This window comes from Schistocerca nitens, chromosome 7 (genome assembly GCF_023898315.1).
Source record: "Schistocerca nitens isolate TAMUIC-IGC-003100 chromosome 7, iqSchNite1.1, whole genome shotgun sequence".
NCBI classification, from domain to species: domain Eukaryota; kingdom Metazoa; phylum Arthropoda; class Insecta; order Orthoptera; family Acrididae; genus Schistocerca; species Schistocerca nitens.
Genome location: NC_064620.1, coordinates 602,026,109 through 602,048,325, shown reverse-complemented (window position 1 = coordinate 602,048,325; position 22,217 = coordinate 602,026,109). Strand labels below are relative to the sequence as shown.

Below are 22,217 nucleotides of genomic sequence, written 5' to 3'. Positions count from 1 at the left end.
AATTTTCTCATCTTAACTTTGATAGTGAAGAATGTTAAAGAAGACAGATATAGGTCTCAATGAAAAAAGGGGAAGAACTAAAAGCAGGAAAAGAAAGTGAAGTACACTGTTGGTTATCTCAGGCACCTGGTAATCATCAGTTGCCTAGCAATACAAAGACTGTTATTGCGTATTGAGGTTAATATTCACAATATTTTTTCATGTCACTCATTGACATTTCATTTAATAATTTTTTTGGTTTCATTTTCATGGTAGAATGAGGCACTTCATTCAAAACTTTCTCAAATTCGTCCACGTAACCTACCCCTATATGATGCATCTTAGAATGGAACTTATAACTTTGTCGTCCACAGATGAATGCAGTATACATTTGACCTTTTCTTACTAGTGGCCTCTGACAGAAGCCGGCTGTCAAGTCTGTGTTTGTAGATATCCTGACACCACCAAGCATCACTGTGGAACTTTGTAGTACCTTACTCCTATCCTTTGTGGTATAATAACATTTTCACCATCATTCCTTTTTTTGACAAATACTTCACCACTCCCTCTGTTTTGTGTGCTTCAAAACCAGTCTTGATTCAATACTGTTTGAACAAACTCTTTACTGTTTTACATGTGTTACTGACCCCTGTTTCCCATTATTTTGCTCCTCCTACTAATACTGGGCACAAATTCAGTTTTTTTGTTGTTCATTCATGTTTCCAGGAATGATGCCTTCAGACTCTAATGAAGGCTATTGGGTGTATAGTTGCCTTACTGGAGAAATGATGGAATTTATACGCATTAGCATGATCTGCATCAGTTACATGATTGATGCCTTTCTTTTTTTCATTTTCACTCCATAATTCTACCGTTTGTTTAACTTCATCTTCAATTTTGTCTAGCATCTCAGGAAGAACTTTTTGTTCTATTTCTCTCAATTTTTCCTGAATTGCACTTGGTTGCCTTTACAAGGGGATTCTACATGTGAAGTACTGTATTACAATTAAGTATTTCATAGTCGTTTTTGATAATTTGTACATTATTCATGATAACTTTGCTCTGCTCTTGTCTTACATTACTAATGTCATTAATTGTTGTTAGTATTACCCCATTTTGATCCTGTAAATTCTTACGTAACTTTTTGGTTTCATGGTCAATCTTTTTATTCATTTCTGTCTCACAAACTTCTAATTTTCTACCCATTCTTGTGTTTCATAATCCATTTCCTTGCAATCCCTCAGCTTTAGCTTCAACATTTGTAACACTTCATTCCAAAGCATCAAACTTAGCATTAACCTGAGCTATTCATACATCGACTTCTTTTAAGTCCTCATCAATTTTCTCTATTTTATTTTTAGTTTTAATTAATTCCTCCTCATTTTCTTTTTGTACTTTTCTTAATTCCTCCATATACTCTTGTTGTGCCTCCTTATTTTCTTTTTGTGCTACTTTTTGTTTTTGCAAAATTAATTTTAGTATGGACCTTAGATCCTGATCCTCATCATGCATTGGCAAAGTGTCAGATGATGCTGTACCATGACTTACATCCTTTTCCCCAGACATTATACTAATGCTAATGTTCCAGTTACAAATGTTAGACTACTGTATATGTAAGCACAACACTTACTTTATTTTTCAACCTCGATGTACTGCACTGATTCTCATAGCTGTCAGCCACACCGTGTTCTGTAGTAGTTGTACCCTTCACAGAGAACAGCATGTAGGTCATGAATCCATTATCTTGGGGCTGTAATAAACTCTTAGTGAGGAACAAATATTTTAGAAATAATTAAATTTCCAATTAGTTTGTTTAAACGGGATGCCACTTGCTTTTTATTAGCAGAATATGAGAAACTGCACAATTACACACCACTCTATAGTCACAAATAATTTCCACTCTTTAACAAAATAATGAACTGCACATTTCCATAATTATTATCAACTAAATGTTCAAATAACAATGATAGCATGCTATTGAGGGATGCTTTAATATGAAATACTAGTGAATATGCTGTTTAGTTTTTCTAATATTAACAACATTTTGGTGTACAACTTCTGAATGTTGCAGCCAATCATAGTGAAGGACCACAAGTTATGCACTTTTTCTCACGACACCCATAGCAAACAAATTATCTGTCATCAGTACCTCAGACTACATTATGTCTTCTTGCCACTACTGCCTTCTCAGTTGGTCTAAGACGAGCTTTTTGTACATGAATATGATGGTTGTCAATGATTACTCATAAATATTCCCCATCATATCTGTTTGCAGACAATACTTCTGGTTTAATTGAAGATGATGATGCAGAAAAAATTCTGAGCTCCATTGTCATAAGCACATTGTATACCTTAGAAACCTGGTTCCAGTTAAATGGGTTGAAACTGAACATTGCAAAAACCCATAAGGTATATTTTAAAACCAAACATTCAAAATGTGTGAAACAAATAAAATAAAATAAAATAAAAATCGACCTATGAAAGAAGTTGGCATGGTCAAATTCCTGGAACTACATGTGAACAAGAACTTAAGCTGGCATACACATATTGACTTCCTATCAAATACACTATGCAGTTTAGCATTTGCAATGCAAATAATAGAATAGCAAATTCCACTGATCTGAGTACTTAACATAGTTTACACAAAAAATTGCGTATCATAGTTATTTTGAACCTGGTATCAGATACAGTAAAAATTTCTGTGGAAGTTCAAGTAATGTATATCAATTACTAAAACTGCAAAAGAAAACTGTTAGATACATGTGTGCTTCACAGCCAGAGCCTTATGACCCATTATTTCAGAAACTACAAATTGTAACTGTTCCCTCCACATACATTTATGAAATTATAATCTTCCTACATAGCAGACAAAATTTATTTGAAGAGAATCATTTTAACCACACATATCATACAAGAAATAAAATTAATTTTATGCTACCCACACACCAGTTGATATTATATGCACAGACTCCACAGTATATGGGGATGACAATATATAACAAGTTAATGGGCAAAAACATATTTAATATGAAGTTAAAAATTTTAAAAATAAGGCTACAGCAGATTCTGTGGGAGAAATGCTACTATTCAATAGAAGAATTCATGGAGGGGGTAATGATAATTTGAGCAAGAGGTAATTATATGTTAGATTTTATTGTATGTATATATATAAAAATTGTATTATTGTGTACCCAGAATTGTATTATCCTCCCAACCTTGTACAAAAACAAATCTCCTGTGCCTAATCTTTCCCATCTCCCACAACCTCCCAAAGTCTCACTGTCCAGCCACAGAGGAGCATTCCCCTCATAACTCAGTACCACGCAACCAAACCTACACAGTATACTTGCCCATTCCTACACAATCCCAGGTCCCTACCCCTCATCTCATGGCTCATATCCCTGCAATAGATCTACATGCAACACCTGTCCCATACATCCTTCCACCATCACATACTCCAGTCACAAACATCATCTATCCCATCAAAGACAGGTCTACAAACCAGTCACATAATCTACAAACTAAGCTGCAACCACTGTGCTGCATTCTATGTGGGCATGATAAGCAACAAGCTGTCTGTCCTCATGAATGGCCACTGACAAACTGTGACCAGTAACAAGTGGACCACCCTGTTGCTAAGCACACTGCCAAACATGACATCCTTCATTTCAGTGACTGTTTCACAGCCTGTCCCATATGGATTCTTCCCACCAGCTTCAGCTTTTCTGAACTGCACAGGTGGGGACTTTCCCTGCAATACATCCTACGTTCCCGTAACCCTCCTGGCATCAACCTTTGTTAGTCATTGTCCTCACCCATCCAACCACTTCCCTATTTCCATTCCAGTACCACACAGCCCTCATTTTAACATTGCACCCAGTCTTTTTACTTCTCTCCTTTTTCACTACCGCCCCCTCCGCACCTCTCCCCCACCCAGCGTCTAGCCTCTCGACTGCACCTACCGGTAGTTGCCCTACCCTCTCTTCACCTCATCCTTGTAAGCTTCCCAGCAGCACTTCATGGTCCCCCATCTCTCTCCTTGCCTCAGCCTCCTTCTTACCCCAACCCATTCACCACTCCCATCATGCATTGGTGCTACTGCTTGCATTGTGGCCTCAGTTGCCTGAGACTGCAGTCATGTGAGGGTGAGTTGTATTTGCTTGTGTGTGTGTGTGTGTGTGTGTGTGTGTGTGTGTGTGTGTGCATGCGTGTGTCATCTTTGACAAAGGCCTTACTGGTGAAAGCTTTATTTGTGACAGTCTTTTTGTTGTGCCTATCTGTGACACAGCATCTCTGCTATATGGTAAGTAGCAACTTTCCTTTTCATAATATTGTTACGTTCCATCCTGGATTTACCATTGTTTGACACAAGAGAAATAATGAACTGAATGTATAATTTTATTTTCAGACGTTCTAGGCTCAAACTGAGTTAGCCAGCTGCCAACTGCCAAATGATAACTGCTGAATCGTGTAATGTTGTACTAAAATTTTGTTACTGCTTTTACTGCTGTTGTTGCAAATTGGTTGCATTCTTCAATGTTTGGATGTACTGATATTTGTCCACATAGTTGGCTTTGGCAGCCACAGATGATCCTACTTCTCAACAGCAAGTTTACAGTGCACCCATTAATGATTACTGAGTAATGTCTAAAGTTTAATAGTAAACAAATCATATACTAAAAGAAATAAGTAAAAAATCATTGTAATAAAATGATAAAACTATCTGAAAAAGATAAAGCACATAAATTAGAGCTACAAAAGGGAAAACTTCATGATTACTGTGTCCACCTGCTTGCTGTATCCATAGTCAACAAAATATCAACTCCTTCCCTTGACATTGTGGATGAAGCAGAGTATCCTGTATCAACTAGTAAGAATGCTATGCACAGTAGTGCATCTTGAGCACCTGAGAAGTTGAGTAATTTTGTTGTATGAATCCATGTCAGCTACTCTTAGTTGAACATGTGTTGAGATTGCTGTAAATTTATGCATACTGCCTTATATGCTGAGAACTTGAAGGTCTTCTTTGCAATCTACCCCTTCAACCTCATTAATGGCAGTTGCAAACGACATATGGACATTGTTGTTGGAGGGTTTGAGGGCCAGCAAAAGATAGCAGAAATTCCCAAATAAAAAATACAGGATATGTTTCATTATTATGAGCATTATGCTACTGATGGTAATAGTAAAAGACAGAAACACTCATCAAGCTTTCTTAAGAGACACTGTTCTCCTGATCAAGTTGGAGTCACAGAACTGTCCCGAATTGGTACCATAAATTGCACACAAAAGGGTGAACCACAATAAGATGGGAACATAATCACAGGAACCCCATGAGTGGAACTTTCATAGAAAATTACATCTTCAAGTGGCATGTGAAGCTTTCTCAACGCTGGAAAAAACACCCACTAGGTTTTACATGTGTAGGAAAATTATTTACACAGGTGCTTCCAGCAGTGGTGTGTTATCAGTAATAGATCAACATCTCTTGAACCCATACTGGAAGAGATTAGAGGGCAATCCAGACAAGTTGGAGTTTTACTATCCTCTCCCAGATTCATGCAATTAAAAAATAGAACCATACAACAAACATATGAATATGAGTTAGGGAAATCCTTCTGAGTTGTCCTGCCTCCACAATGCTAGTGAACTTGGCAATGGGGATTGTTTTTCTGCAGCTTTTCATCACAAACAGGTGCCATGTGACAATAATTATTCAACCTCACACATGGAGAAGGAGCAGTTAAAAGACCTGAATTATTCACTGCACAGTTTTTCAGTGATGGAAGAACATTGGCTCTTGGATGGCAGTAGTGGGCACTTCTACAAAATGTTTTGCCTTTATTTGCGCATCTCCTGGTCTGGTCTGCAAACAACTTTTCCTATAACATGGCACCTCCTCATACAGTTGGAACCCCTCTTGATACTTCTGTTGTGCAAATGATTTTATTCAGGAATTCTGGCCACTATCTCATCTTCTTTCCTTAACATTTTGCCAATGTTCTGCCTTACCTACATGAAAAGTGGTGAGGCCCTTGCAGTTGATTGACATTTTGAATCGTTTCAGAACTGTACCCTGACCAATTGTAGTGACCCACTGAAATCTGCAAGGTGGTAGTTGGTCTCCATAGGTGGCCTTAAAATTTTGGATGAATGCATTAATGATGTGGTTGATACTGTCCCTGATGTGAGTCAATGATTCCTGGTTGCTGTCATAATAATCAAACAAGGCTGACTGTACAGTGTCCAAAGAGGCTGGCAGCACTTCCATTTTTGTGACTTTCTTTCACGAACTGATCAATATAAAAAACATATATAATTTAGTCTGTGTAAAACTGGTACCTTTGACACTGATAACAAAACATACTGGGTGTTTTTTCCACAATCTCAGAAGTGTTTTTCATAAAAAATAATTATTATGTAGGCTCTAATGTGACAGAAACACCACAGAGTTTACAACTAATGTCTACCGAGCTGGATCAAATGCCCACTTCTGTAGGAGTAAAAGTAAATAGTGATGCAACAAAAATAATGTCCATAAGAAGTGGAAATGTATCTACCCAAATTGTAGTGCAACAGAAGATACTATAAGATGTGATGCATATGGCAATTAGACTTCATAAGTATGTTCACAAAGCTTTAGCTGTCCTCCTGTACCATGCTACCAATGGCAATGTACATGTGAAAGACCTGGAAAATGTCAGCAGAATCAGCATACAAGCTCAATGTTTTTCATCAATGATGCTTGAGACGAATTTTGAAGATCACTTATTGTGACTATGTTTCAAATTATGAAATGCTGAGAAGTGGTCTACACAAAATCATTGCTGAAAGAAGACAGAAACATGCAAAATATGTTCTACACATTAAAAAAAATAGAAAGCGGGAGGAATCCTCATATTGGCACTGTTATGGAAACCAACAGATGGGAATAGAAGTAGAGGAGACCTCATAACACTTGGAAATGAACTTTTTCAGAGGATGTTCAACGTGTGTACATGAACTTAGATGAAGCTGAAAACTGCAGCTGATCAAGTTCACTGTCAGAAACTTGTTTCCCAGTATGCTACTTAGCATCGGAGGAACTAACTTTATGTAAACTCTAATACTACAGGTCATGTATATATAGTAGTTTATTAACAAGGGTGCAAAATCTTACATGCATTCTGGCAATGCTAGTACAAAACAAAACTTTATCATTATGTACTGATGAAATTTCTGTACCAAATGTTGTTACTGCAGGTTCAAAGCAGAACTCGATATGCTATTAAAGCTGGTTACTATAAATACACAAATTTCACTTAAGGTGAGTAGCTAATTGCAATCATGATATTTGGAAAAAATTCAGTCAGTCTGCCTCACTTTAATTTATAATGTGGAAGGAACAGAAACTACTGAAAACTTCACAATAAACCTCTCTTTTCAAATTCTGGCAGCATACGTTTTATAGCTTGCATATACGCAGCACCTGTAAAAGCACTTCTATTATCATCAGTGTATGTTCCTTTCATAGATGCCTCTACATCAAAACCAGATTCCCCTTCACTGCGTACAACTGGAAGCTCTGTTATTGCTATGTACAAGCCATACAGCATGTGGGCCTCAAAGTCTTCAAGCACATCCTCAAAGGATATCTGTTTGTCTCTGATGATACCAATATCTTCCATCACTTCAATTAAATGATTATAGTACTCTTTCAAAAGGTCTGTTAAGTGATCAGCATACACTTGTTCTGTAATACTAGTGTGTATAAAATGATGTAAGTCAATTGAAGGTGAATAGTAGCAAGAAACCTGGAAGTCGAGTAGAACCACATCTTGGACAGCACTACCAGAGTATTTGAACATAATGTTGTTGGTCCAGGTATCCGCATGAGCTAAGGCACAAAACTTTCCCTTCTGTTTTGCCATCTCTGCTAGACGTGGGTATAGGTTTTCTGAGAGAGCTCGGACTCTTGGTGCATACTTTGAGTATGATTTCTCTAATGTCTCCAGCTGATCTGCGAGACCTTTGCAGCCTAGTTTCAAGAAGGACTCTGTGTGTTTACCTGTTTCTCCTTCAAACAATTGAAAACTCTTATATTTGTCCATTGATGCAGGGTTCTGTGCATACAGTGCAATGGAAGATGCATGGAACTCAGCCAGTTTCCTGACAACAAGTTTTGCATGAGCCAAGTCCAGTCCCTTGCACCTCTCTGCCATTGCAAAGCCTCTGGCCTTCAAGTCCTCGAGGGCTACATAGATAACTGGCTGAGTCCCAGAGGTGAAACACATTGCAGATAACTGTGTGTATTTACCAGGGGCTGCTTTCTGCAATATCTGTGTCATTGCAGGAATGGTCTCACTGAACATGAGAATCTCTCTCTCAAAGGCTTGCATATCCTGTGCTATTTTCTGCATAACTTCTCCACCTGGAAATAATTTTACTATTAATGACACAGTGTCCTTATGCCGCTTGACTTCATGCTCTAGTTCCACAGTCATACGATAGATTTCACTCATGAAGTTTTCTCCTAGAGCTGATGCTCGTTGTACATCTACGGAGAGGACCCTGAAGTCTTGATAATTGTTGGAATCCTTAAGAGATTTTTCAGCAAAACCATTGTCCAGCCATGAGGGCAGACAATCCGTGGTGTTAGTAGTCATCACCTATGACAGAAGAAGCAAAGTGCATTTTAATACTGCAGTAGAAGCTGAACTGTTGTGAATTAGTTGATAGTGGATTGCTCTCAAAGCTATATACATGGAGAGGCACCAGAAATTTTGATGTTTTGATACATTACAAATATTGATACTCTAAATTTACCTACACAAATAATCACAATGAGTTAACAACACAAAAAGAATGTGGTTTTATAATTGTATTAACTGTGGAGATCTCAGCATAAAATGGCTAATGCTTACCAAACGTTATTTCTCAGTATGAAAAATTCAGTAATGACTATTTTGGAGGTATGACAAGAAATTACAAAGGAAAAATCCATTTAAAATTTGTTTTGAGGCTTCTATCATGTAGGCGTATCACAAAAAAGTTTTGTGCTTCTCATATGGTAAAATCATTAATAAGTTAACAGTGTGCTCTCAGGTGTTCAGCCAACTTGTTGATTCAGTTTATGCATATTATTTTGCTGACCAACAAATTCTAACTGGAATCTAGGCAGGTAGAACATATAACAACACAGCTTTCAGCACCTGAAGTTGATGACTTGGTCAGTCGTTGATATATCATGCACAAAAATGGAATAAATAACTTGGCCATACACCCAAAAGCACATAATTAACCAGTCACACCTAGGAGATACCTGAGAGATCACATTGATCAGTAATCGTATATAGCAGTTTGGAAGATTCTTACAAAGCATGATGGAATCAATAGTAAAACATGAAAGGAGTGTCAAGGTGAAACATTATGCAACCTAATGATCATGTACACAACCTGAAGCTAATACATCAAGTAGCAGAAAAATTGTGTCCAGGGACTTAGCTCCCAGAATAAATACATCACCATGAAACAAATGCTTATTGCATCTTGTGTAGTGACACAAATAAATTAACATTTTAGACAGTTGGTAGAAATTTCTTCATTCATAATTACCAAGAAAGAATTCATTAGCACTGAGCTAGTGATAACAAGAACATTCAAAATGAACCAATGATGTACATAGAAGAGTAATTAGGCATCCATCATATTTTATCCAGCAAATGGTTTGGCATATTAAATAACTACACATTCCACAGATAATATTAATGACAAAACATGAGGAATTTCTCATTGGTTTAGTTACATAACACTATTTCGTTCTTATAGATAAACACTTGCTACCTGTTTATAGGTAAGTATTAAAAGACTGAAGAACATACGTTCAATAATAGCAATATGTGTTTTATGCCTCATTATTTATTATACAATGAATTTTCAAACAAAGTTATACTGTTGTTGTTGTGGTCTTCAGTCCTGAGACTGGTTTGATGCAGCTCTCCATGCTACTCTATCTCCCAGTACCTACTGCAACCTACATCCTTCTGAATCTACTTAGTGTATTCATCTCTTGGTCTCCCCCTACGATTTTTACCCTCCACGCTGCCCTCCAATATTAAATTGGTGATCCCTTGATGCCTCAGAACATGTCCTACCAACCGATCCCTTCTTCTGGTTAAGTTGTGCCACAAACTCCTCTTCTCCCCAATCCTATTCAGTACCTCCTCATTAGTTATGAGATCTACCCATCTAATCTTCAGCATTCTTCTGTAGCACCACATTTCAAAAGCTTCTATTCTCTTCTTGTCCAAACTATTTACCGTCCATGTTTCACTTCCATACATGGCTACACTCCATACAAATACTTTCAGAAATGACTTCCTGACACTTAAATCTATACTCAATGTTAACAAATTTCTCTTCTTCAGAAACACTTTCCTTGCCATTGCCAGTCTACATTTTATATCCTCTCTACTTCGAACATCATCAGTTATTTTGCTCCCCAAATAGCAAAACTCCTTTACTACTTTAAGTGTCTCATTTCCTAATCTAATTCCCTCAGCATCACCCGATTTAATTTAACTACATTCCATTATCCTCGTTTTGCTTTTGTTGATGTTCATCTTATATCCTCCCTTCAAGACACCATCCATTCCGTTCAACTGCTCTTCCAAGTCCTTTGCTGTATCTGACAGGATTACAATGTCATCGGCGAACCTCAAAGTTTTTATTTCTTCTCCATGGATTTTAATACCTACTCCGAATTTTTCTTTTGTTTCCTTTACTGCTTGCTCAATATACAGATTGAATAACATCGGGGAGAGGCTACAACCCTGTCTTACTCCCTTCCCAACCATTGCTTCCCTTTCATGTCCCTCGACTCTTATAACTGCCATCTGGTTTCTGTACAAATTGTAAATAGCGTTTCGCTCCCTGTACTTTACCCCTGCCACCTTCAGAATTTGAAAGAGAGTATTCCAGTCAACATTGTCAAAAGCTTTCTCTAAGTCTACAAATGCTAGAAATGTAGGTTTGCCTTTCCTTAATCTTTCTTTTAAGATAAGTCATAAGGTCAGTATTGCCTCACATGTTCCAGAATTTCTACGGAATCCAAACTGATCTTCCCCGAGGTCGGCTTCTACTAGTTTTTCCATTCGTCCGTAAAGAATTCGTGTTAGTATTTTGCAGCTGTGGCTTATTAAACTGATTGTTCGGTAATTCTCACATCTGTCAACACCTGCTTTCTTTGGGATTGGAATTATTATATTCTTCTTGAAGTCTGAGGGTATTTCGCCTGTTTCATACATCTTGCTCACCAGATGGTAGAGTTTTGTCAGGACTGGCTCTCCCAAAGCCGTCAGTAGTTCCAATGGAATGTTGTCTACTCCGGGGGCCTTGTTTCGACTCAGGTCTTTCAGTGCTCTGTCAAACTCTTCACGCAGTATCATATCTCCCATTTCATCTTCATCTACATCCTCTTCCATTTCCATAATATTGTCCTCAAGTACATCGCCCTTGTATAGACCCTCTATATACTCCTTCCACCTTTCTGCTTTCCCTTCTTTGCTTAGAACTGGGTTTCCATCTGAGCTCTTGGTGTTCATACAAGTGGTTTCTTATCTCCAAAGGTCTCTTTAATTTTCCTGTAGGCAGTATCTATCTTACCCCTTGTGAGATAAGCCTCTACATCCTTACATTTGTCCTCTAGCTATCCCTGCTTAGCCATTTTGCACTTCCTGTCGATTTCATTTTTGAGACGTTTGTATTCCTTTTTGCCTGCTTCATTTACTGCATTTTTATATTTTCTCCTTTCATCAATTAAATTCAATATTTCTTCTGTTACCCAAGGATTTCTACTAGCCCTCGTCTTTTTACCTACTTGATCCTCTGCTGCATTCACTACTTCATCCCACAAAGCTATCCATTCTTCTTCTACTGTATTTCTTTCCCCCATTCCTGTCAATTGTTCCCTTATGCTCTCCCTGAAACTCTGTACAACCTCTGGTTCTTTCAGTTTATCCAGGTTCCATCTCCTTAAATTCCCACCTTTTTGCAGTTTCTTCAGTTTTAATCTACAGGTCATAACCAATAGTTGTGGTCAGAGTCCACATCTGCCCCTGGAAATGTCTTACAATTTAAAACCTGGTTCCTAAATTTCTGTCTTACCATTATATAATCTATCTGATACCTTTCAGTATCTCCAGGGTTCTTCCATGTATACAACCTTCTGTCATGATTCTTAAACCAAGTGTTAGCTATGATTAAGTTGTGCTCTGTGCAAAATTCTATCAGTCGGCTTCCTCTTTCATTTCTTAACCCCAATCCATATTCATCTACTACGTTTCCTTCTCTCCCTTTTCCTACACTCGAATTCCAGTCACCCAAGACTATTAAATTTTCGTCTCCCTTCGCTATCTGAATAATTTCTTTTATTTCATCATACATTTCTTCAATTTCTTCATCATCTGCAGAGCTAGTTGGCATATAAACCTGTACTACTGTAGTAGGTGTGGGCTTCGTATCTATCTTGGCCACAATGATGCGTTCACTAAGCTGTTTGTAGTAGCTTACCCGCGTTCCTATTTTCCTATTCATTATTAAACCTACTCCTGCATTACCGCTATTTGACTTTGTGTTTATAACCCTGTAGTCACCTGACCAGAAGTCTTGTTCCTCCTGCCACCGAACTTCACTAATTCCCACTATATCTAACATTAACCTATCCATTTCCCTTTTCAAATTTGCTAACCTACCTGCCCGATTAAGGGAACTGACATTCCACGCTCCGATCCGTAGAACGCCAGTTTTCTTTCTCCTGATAACGACATCCTCTTGAGTAGTCCCCGCCCGGAGATCCGAATGGGGGACTATTTTACCTCCGGAATATTTTACCCAAGAGGACGCCATCATCATTTAATCATACAGTAAAGCTGCATGCCCTCGGGAAAAATTACGGCCGTATTTTCCCCTTGCTTTCAGCTGTTCGCAATACCAGCACAGCAAGGCCGTTTTGGTTATTGTTACAAGGCCAGATCAGTCCATCATCCAGATTGTTGCCCTTGCAACTACTGAAAAGGCTGCTGCCCCTCTTGAGGAACCACACGTTTGTTTGGCCTCTCAACAGATACCCCTCCAATTGTGGTTGTACCTATGGTACGTCTATCTGTATCGCTGAGGCACGCAAGCCTCCCCACCAACGACAAGGTCCATGGTTCATGGAGGGGGAAAGTTATACTATGAGTTTCAAATGTACTTTTGTCTATAATGTGGAAGAAGCAGCAAGAAACGATGACTGCCAGTTAGTGTCTGTCATTTTACATGAATGTATGGTAAACTGTCAAAGAATGTTGGCACAGTACAGTTCATCACACATTTGTTGCTCATGCCACCTTTACTGAATAACCTGATGGGTAACTTTTTATCTCATATTTTTATTGCTTGCTTGAATAAACAGTATATTTTCAACAAATATTTCATCTATAAGATGATTATTGTTGATCACCACACATTAATTTATGGAGTTATTCCTCCTTTCACAAAAATGGTTGTCTCAGAATACAGTTCTGTTGGACAGCATCTTTTTGAAAGATCAGATTTACATTTTATTGATATGCCTCAATTTGAAACATCCCATGCCATAAATCTAGGACATTTTTGAATTAATGTTTTATCATCCATAGAACATGATTTTTATGATTTGTATTTTCCTCTGAATATATGGTGAAAAATTTAGAAGACATATTCATTCATTCATTCATTCATTCAACATGTTCTGTAGATTCCACCAATAACAGATCCTTCAGGGATCTGGAACAAGTCAAGGCATATGATTTATGATAGATTTGTTCTGGGGTCATTAATTAACAAGGACATATCATGCTGCTTGTGTACTTAAAGATTTGCTCTTAAAATAACATAGTAGAAATAAAATAATATCTTGGACCATCATTGTTGTTGTTGTTGTTGTGGTCTTCAGTCCTGAGACTGGTTTGATGCAGCTCTCCATGCTACCCTATCCTGTGCAAGCTTCTTCATCTCCCAGTACTTACTGCAACCCACATCCTTCTGAATCTGCTTAGTGTATTCATCTCTTGGTCTCCCTCTACAATTTTTACCCTCCACACTGCCCTCCAATGCTAAGTTTGTGATCCCTTGATGCCTCAGAACATGTCCTACTAACTGGTCCCTTCTTTTTGTCAAGTTGTGCCACATACTCCTCTTCTCACCAATTCTATTCAACACTTCATCATTAGTTATGTCATCTACCCTCTAATCTTCAGCATTCTTCTGTAGCACCACATTTCGAAAGCTTCTATTCTCTTCTTGTCCAAACTATTTATGGTCCATGTTTCACTTCCATACATGGCTACACTCCATACAAATACTTTCAGAAAAAACTTCCTGACACTTAAATCTATACTTGATGTTAACAAATTTCTCTTCTTCAGAAACGCTTTCCTTGCCATTGCCATTTTATATCTTCTGTACTTCAACCATCATCAGTTATTTTGCTCCCCAAATAGCAAAACACCTTTACTACTTTAAGTGTTTTATTTCCTAATCTAATTCCCTCAGCATTGCCCGACTTAATTCGACTACATTCCATTATCCTCATTTTGCTTTTGTTGATGTTCATCTTATATCCTTCTTTCAAGACACTGTCCATTCTGTTCAACTGCTCTTTCAAGTCCTTTGCTGTCTCTGATAGAATTAAAATGTCATCGGCGAACCTCAAAGTTATTATTTCTTCTCCATGGATTTTAATACCTACTCAGAATTTTCTTTCGTTTCCTTTACTGCTTGCTCAATATACCGATTGAATAACATCAGGGAGAGGCTACAACCCAGTCTTACTCCCTTCCCAACCACTGCTTCCCTTTCATGCCCCTCGACTCTTATAACTGCCATCTGGTTTCTGTACAAATTGTAAATAGCCTTTCGCTCCCTGTATTTTACCCCTGCCACCTTCAGAATTTGAAAGAGAGTATTCCAGTCAACATTATCAAAAGCTTTCTCTAAGTCTACAAATACTAGAAACGTAGGTTTGCCTTTCTTTAATCTTTCTTCTAAGATAAGTCGTAAGGTCAGTATTGCATCAAGTGTTCCAATATTTCTACGTAATCCAAACTGATCTTCCCCGAGGTCAGCTTCTACCAGTTTTTCCATTCGTCTGTAAAGAATTTGTGTTAGTATTTTGCAGCTGTGACTTATTAAACTGATAGTTTGGTAATTTTCACATCTGTCAACACCTGCTTTCTTTGGGATTGCAATTATTATATTCTACTTGAAGTCTGAGGGTATTTCGACTGTCTCATACATCATGCTCACCAGATGGTAGAGTTTTGTCAGGACTGGCTCTCCCAAGGCCATCAGTAGTTCTAATGGAATGTTGTCTACTCTCGGGGCCTTGTTTCAACTCAGGTCTTTAAGTGCTCTGTCAAACTCTTCACACAGTATCGTATCTCCCATTTCATCCTCATCTACATCCTCTTCCAATTCCATAATATTGTCCTCAAGTACATCGCCCTTGTACAGACCCTCTATATACTCCTTCCACCTTTCTGCTTTCCCTTCTTTCCTTAGAACTGGGTTTCCATCTGAGCTCTTGGTGTTCATACAAGTGGTTCTCTTTTCTCCAAAGGTCTCTTTAATTTTCCTGTAGGCAGTATCTATCTTACCCCTAGTGAGATAAGCCTCTACATCCTTACATTTGTCCTCTACCCATCCCTGCTTAGCCATTTTGCACTTCCTGTCAATCTCATTTTTGAGACGTTTGTATTCCTTTTTGCCTGCTTCACTTGCTGCATTTTTATATTTTCTCCTTTCATCAATTAAATTCAGTATCGCTTCTGTTACCCACATATTTCTACTAGCCCTCATCTTTTTACGTACTTGATCCCCTGCTGCCTTCACTATTTCATTCCTCAAAGCTACCCATTCTCCTTCTACTGTATTGCTTTCCCCCATTCCTGTCAATTGTTCCCTTATGCTCTCCCTGAAACTCTGTACAACCTCTGGTTCTTTCAGTTTATCCAGGTCCCATCTCCCTAAATTCCCACCTTTTTGCAGTTTCTTTAGTTTCAATCTATAGTTCATAACCAATAGATTGTGGTCGGAGTCCACATCTGCCCCTGGAAATGTCTTACAATTTAAAATCTGGTTCCTAAATCTCTGTCTTACCATTATATAATCTATCTGATACCTTCTAGTATCTCCAGGATTCTTCCATGTATACAACCTTCTTTCATGATTCTTGAACCAAGTGTTAGCTATGATTAAGTTGTGCTCTGTGCAAAACTCTACCAGGCGACTTCCTCTTTCATTTCTTAGCCCCAATCCATATTCACCTACTACGTTTCTTTCTCTCCCTTTTCCTACTCCCGAATTCCAGTCACCCGTGACTATTAAATTTTTGTCTCCCTTCACTACCTGAATAATTTATTTTATCTCATCATACATTTCTTCAATTTCTTCATCATCTGCAGAGCTAGTTGGCATATAAATTTGTACTACTGTAGTAGGCGTGGGCTTCGTGTCTATCTTGGCCACAATAATGTGTTCACTAGGCTGTTTGTAGTAGCTTACCCACACTCCTATTTTTTATTCATTATTAAACCTACTCCTGCATTACCCCTATTTTATTTTGTGTTTAGAACCCTGTATTCACCTGACCAAAAGTCTTGTTCCTCCTGCCACCGAACTTCACTAATTCCCACTATATCTAACTTTAACCTATCCATTTCCATTTTTAAATTTTCTAAGCTACCTGCCCGGTTAAGGGATCTGACATTCCACGCTCCAATCTGTAGAACGCGTTTTCTTTTTCCTGATAACAACGTCCTCTTGAGTAGTCCCCACCCAGAGATCCGAATGGGGGACTATTTTACCTCTGGAATATTTTACCCAAGAGGACGCCATCATCATTTATCCATACAGTAAAGCTGCATGCCCTCGGGAAAAATTACGGCCATAGTTTCCCCTTGCTTTCAGCCGTTCACAGTACCAGCACAGCAAGGCCGTTTTGGTTAATGTTGCAAGGCCAGGTCAGTCAGTCATCCAGACTGTTGCCCCTGCAACTACTGAAAAGGCTGCTGCCCCTCTTCAGGAACCACACGTTTGTCTGGCTTCTCAACAGATACCCCTCCGTTGTGGTTGCACCTACAGTATGGCCATCTGTATCGCTGAGGCACACAAGCCTCCCCAGCAAAGGAAAGGTCCATGGTTCATGGACCATCACTCCCGTCAAAATATTTGAGCACATGTGCAATGAAAACACGACCACCTGTTCATATTTTTAAAAGCTACTTGGTATAAGATAGCAAAAACCAAAATGTCTAACAAACGTATTAGAAGTTTGCCAGTGAAGAACTGCATATCATTTCAACTATAAGTATAACATATTTCAGTAGCAGTTGATAAGCATCAACAATATATCAGTGTATATATATATATATGAATATATTAAATCAATCTGTCCATGTAGTTGTGTAATCTGGAGGCAATCAATAATGTCACTCTCTTGAAACATCTGCAACTCTTACAAGCAAATAAGAATTTTTCCTGATTATTTCTCAGTCCTTCAAGATTCCAACCAAATACACCAATTTTACTTTTCAGTGTGTTCTTACATTATTATAGTTGTAACATCTCTCAGAATTTCCTACCCACGTTTTGAATTCAGTCATCAGAAGATGGCACAACCCCAAACAAATAATGAACAGTAACAACTCTGTTTTACAATCTAGATGGAAAGAACATCTTAATTTTATTCAAGTGCTTCCCACAATCATCATTCTTCACTCTCTTAATAGAAGCACCAGAGCAACATTTAGGATAAGTCAGCAGCTGACTGTTCAACTTCACATCTGTGCAAGTTACAGAAGTGTTGATGGAGACTGATGCAAAATCTCCAAAAAAATTACACTTTCATACATACTGTATATGGTCATACTGCAGCACAAGGAAGTATACAATTTGTCCAAGTATTGCTCCCCAGGAAGACTTTAGTTGCTTTATTGCATCCTACGGTACAGTTGATGTTCCTAACAAGTAGGCATTCATCCAACACGACTCTGCCCAAATTCACAGAGCTGAATAATCACATTTGAACTTATGAATGATGAGGTGAACTTCAGCACCTTTATTTGAAGCTATCAGTACTTTGATAACCATCTGATGTCAAAACAGATTTTTGTGTGTTTTTTTGGGGTGAAGGTGGATCAGAACATGGTACTGGAACCACAGTCTAATGTTTGAAAGTTCACAGTAAGTTAATTACCTAGAGAAATATTCCATCAGTAAGTACAACAATCATAAATTACAATAAGTATATGAAAATATGTTAACAAATGTAAGGGATAGTTGCTACTCACCAAAAAGCGGAGATGCTGAGTTGCAGATAGGCACAACAAAAAGACTGTCAGACATAAGCTCTTGGTCAACAATGCCTTTGTTGGAGATAGACAAGAAAAACACACACACACACACACACACACACACACACATACACACACATACATTGTGTGTCTGTGTGGCCTCTGCAGCCAGAGACTGCAGTCATGTGTGTGTGTGAGTTGTGTTTTCGTGAGTTTGTGTGTGTATGTTGGTCATCTATCGCCTACAAAGACCTTGTTGACCGAAAGCTCATGTCTGACAGTCTCTTTGTATTGTGCCTATCTGGGACTCAGCATCCCCACTTTATGGTGAGTAGCAACTATCCTTTTCATAATACTGTTACAGTCCACCATTTATTTTCCATTAAGAAGGGTAAGGAGCTACAAAGTTGGATAACTTTAAAATTTGCGTATTACATTACAGCAAAACAGAGGAACATGCAATTTATTCCTTACCAACACAGTTAGTAGGAAATTGGAAGAGCAGGACAAATTTAATAGTTGTTTGATACATTGAATATCTTTGTCCTCTTATGAGGTTAAAATGAAACAATGACAGCAAGCACACTGGAATAATGAAATCAGATGAGTCTCATTTCTGGAAAATTAGTTATCTGTATAACACCAGACATATGACATAAACTTTATAGATTTTGATGGCTGCCGTAGGTTTAGCATAGAGCAGCAACCATGGTAGAAGGTTCATTTGCTATGCCTTCTTCTGGAATCTTACCAAAGTGTTGGAAGAACTATGCCCTCAGTCACTTTTCATTTAAGGAGGAACCTGAGGCAATGGATCTGGATAAAGGCAGTGGTGGTCACTACTAGTTCAAATTTATGCTGTCCACCTGTGTTGAAACGAAGAAAACATAACATTGAGTACGCCTCCAAAATTGTTTTCCATTCACAACCCACAAACTGTAGCATTTTCACATAAAGGAGCAGCAAAATTATGATCAATAACCTTTCTGATGTTTACACTGTTTCTTCTAACTCACACACATTCTTGAACCAGGTCAGCACTTTTTTCTCTCTCTTCCCTTCCCATGTCTACTAGTGCTTAATGCTCTGCCACCACAGAAGTCCTTGGAAATTAAGCATTAGCCTAGCTGAAAAGGGGGTCAAAGTAATTACCCATGGCCTTCCTGAATGAGCCCTTCCAACATTCACTTACATTTATGTAAGGAAAAATAAGAAATTTGTGTTTCAGATTAGAATCACAGGAATTTTAATCCTTTCTTGCCAAATACTACTACAGAGCATTAGAAACTTTCACTCTATGCCTCTTGTTACCAACTTTCTTTAAAATTACAGAGGTGGTACTACTGTTCAAGTGCTATGGGGACACTAATTATTTTGGTACAGATTTTAAAATTTTGCAATTGTACATGAATTTATTGACAAAATACCAATCTAGCTCTTTAGAATAAAACATTAAGATTTAACCTTTCACTTTTTCATGGTCAAGTGTGTTATTTATTCGTAATTTGAAAAACATCCAACATAGATTTAATTTCTATTCAAGCATGTAGAAATCTAGGAACTACTAATAGGTTACTAAACTCTTCTCAAGCTTCAAACTGTATGACAATGTTAAATTCTCACAAGCTTTTAGTTGTGTATGCCTCCTCGAATGACAAATCCTGCTGACGGGTATACTGTCAATGGATTCACACTTATGCAGCTGTGATGTGAGTGTTGCTCAATCCAATGCAAAATAAAGCAATATTTATGTACCACATCCACCATGCCACCTTCATCTTTGCAGTGACTGGTTCCCACCCTGTTCTCACCAAAATGTCATAATCTTTCATGAGAATGTTTTACAAGATTTCTCATATTGTATTCATAATTACTGTTAGCAACTGCTTGTATCAGTACCTGGATTGTTTCTATTTTCTGAACTGTTGTTCACTTGTACGTGGAAGAAGAATAGATTTTTTTTTTTCATTTTGGCAGTGCTGTTGTTTGTGTCTTACACTACAAAACAATTTGTGTTGAGTGTGGTTTTCACTTCTGTGTATGCAGTCTGTCTGGTTGTTTCTTCAGTTACAAAATGTGTAAGTTGTCAAATTATCACTGTAAATGTGTGCATTTCATCACAGCACTTGTAGAGTTCCATCATTGTCATGAACAGCCTCTCCAGTCCAACCAGGCTTGGGTGGTTAAGCTCAATGGCCTCAGTGACAAATGTCAGTTCATTAATGATGCTTATCATGATTTCTATGCTGGTTCTATGAGCCATGACACCATCATTTGTTTGACTACTAACAAAGAGGTGCATCAATGCACACTAAAGTATGAGAATCCATCTTCAGCTAAAGTGTTAAATATTGATCCATCTTTTGAGGTATCTCACGTGCTGGTGATCAGATAGAGGCTTGGTGTGATGTAGCTGTGGTGACTGCCATTCCTGGTTACCAGGCATCAGGCAGTTCTCAGAGAGAGGATGAAGTAGCCATACAAATGCAGCCTTTGTGTCACACTGGACAGCAATGTGCCAAATAACAGCAACAACCACAACCTCCACAGCAATGTCAGTGCCCTGCACTTCTATCTTGTTTCATGCGACATGACAGGGCCGTGTGTGCTAAGTAGTGGGTGACTTGCAACAACTGTATGAAAACAGGAGATACAGTGGCTTTGTGTCACTCCCAGCTCACCCCTTCAGACATGGACGTGGATGTTAATTGTATGTCTCCAGTGTTTACAAATCATAACAAACTGCTTATCAAAGTGGGAGTGATGGACAATGCCGTAAGACAACGAATAGACACAGTACAGTTGTGACTTTACTGAACCCACAAACTTATGTGGATTTGTGATCTCCAGTGTTGTCTCTGGTTACACAACATTTGGTGCATTACAACAACAGGATATTCCAATTTTGGACCAATCTACAGCTTCCACTGTCTGTAAATTTGTGGTTCATTCCTTGATTTTTTGGTAGCGGATGATGCTGTCATTGCAAATTGGCTCACTCTGGATGCTTTCAATACCTTTTATTTTTCCGTTTTAAATATGTGCACCTTGTTTCAGACCAGATGCCTTACCAGCTGTTAGATTCTCTATTTTCTATGTTCCTGTCTCTTTTCTCAGATAGGTTGGATTGTGCCACTAATTTTGTGACCTACATCACCCTGAAACCTATGTCACCAGCTGTGCTTTTTCCATGTACACCCTACTCCGTGAGTTTTGTGTGATCAAGTGAAATCCCAATTGGACATGTTAACATCATTGGGGGTCATATAGTTTATTACATTGAGTGAGTGGTCTACCTCCCTCATGATTGTTAAAAAACCAACTGGTCAACTTCACCTATGCAGCAACTTTCAGCAAGTTTCAGTTAACTCTCAATCTACCACTGATACCTATCCTTTGCCCTGCCCAGAATAGTTATTGGCTAATCTTGCAGGAAGCCAGTTTTTCTCCAAAACTGATTTATCTGAAGCCCATTTACAAGTTGCATTGGATGAGGATTTTAAATGGCTCCTTGTAATTAATAAGCCCTTCAGTTTGCACCAATATTGGTGCTTCCCATTTGGTGTGGCTAGCACCCCAACAATTTTTCAGCATTTTTGGAACAACTGATGATGTCCGTGTAACTACATTGATGAAATCATTGTGACAGGTGCATCTGCAGAAGAGCATTCACTTAATTTATGCACCTTGGTCAGGTTGAATTTTAACTCTGCAGTATGTAAGACCGTGAACAAGTAACACTTTTTTCAGTCATCCATTTTGTATTTGTGGTTTGAAGTTCCTCAGGATGATGTTAAGCTTTTAAATCATCATGTCATCATAGTCATGGCTCTGCCTCATCCTACAAATGTCAAAGAATTCTAAGCATATTTAGGTAAAATTGCT

General features: G+C 38.2%; 1 protein-coding gene across 1 annotated transcript in view; it reads right to left on the bottom strand.

Annotated features, from left to right (window-relative positions):
• Positions 1 to 6,755: 6,755 nt before the first annotated feature.
• Positions 6,756 to 22,217, bottom strand: part of LOC126195037 (uncharacterized) — a 112,045-nt gene continuing 96,583 nt past the window's right edge. Inside the window, exon 2 of the mRNA XM_049933481.1 lies at positions 6,756 to 8,627. Within this exon, the coding sequence (XP_049789438.1) occupies positions 7,383 to 8,624 (1,242 nt within the window). The 5' untranslated portion in view covers positions 8,625 to 8,627 and the 3' untranslated portion in view covers positions 6,756 to 7,382. The remainder of the gene's footprint in view (positions 8,628 to 22,217) is intronic.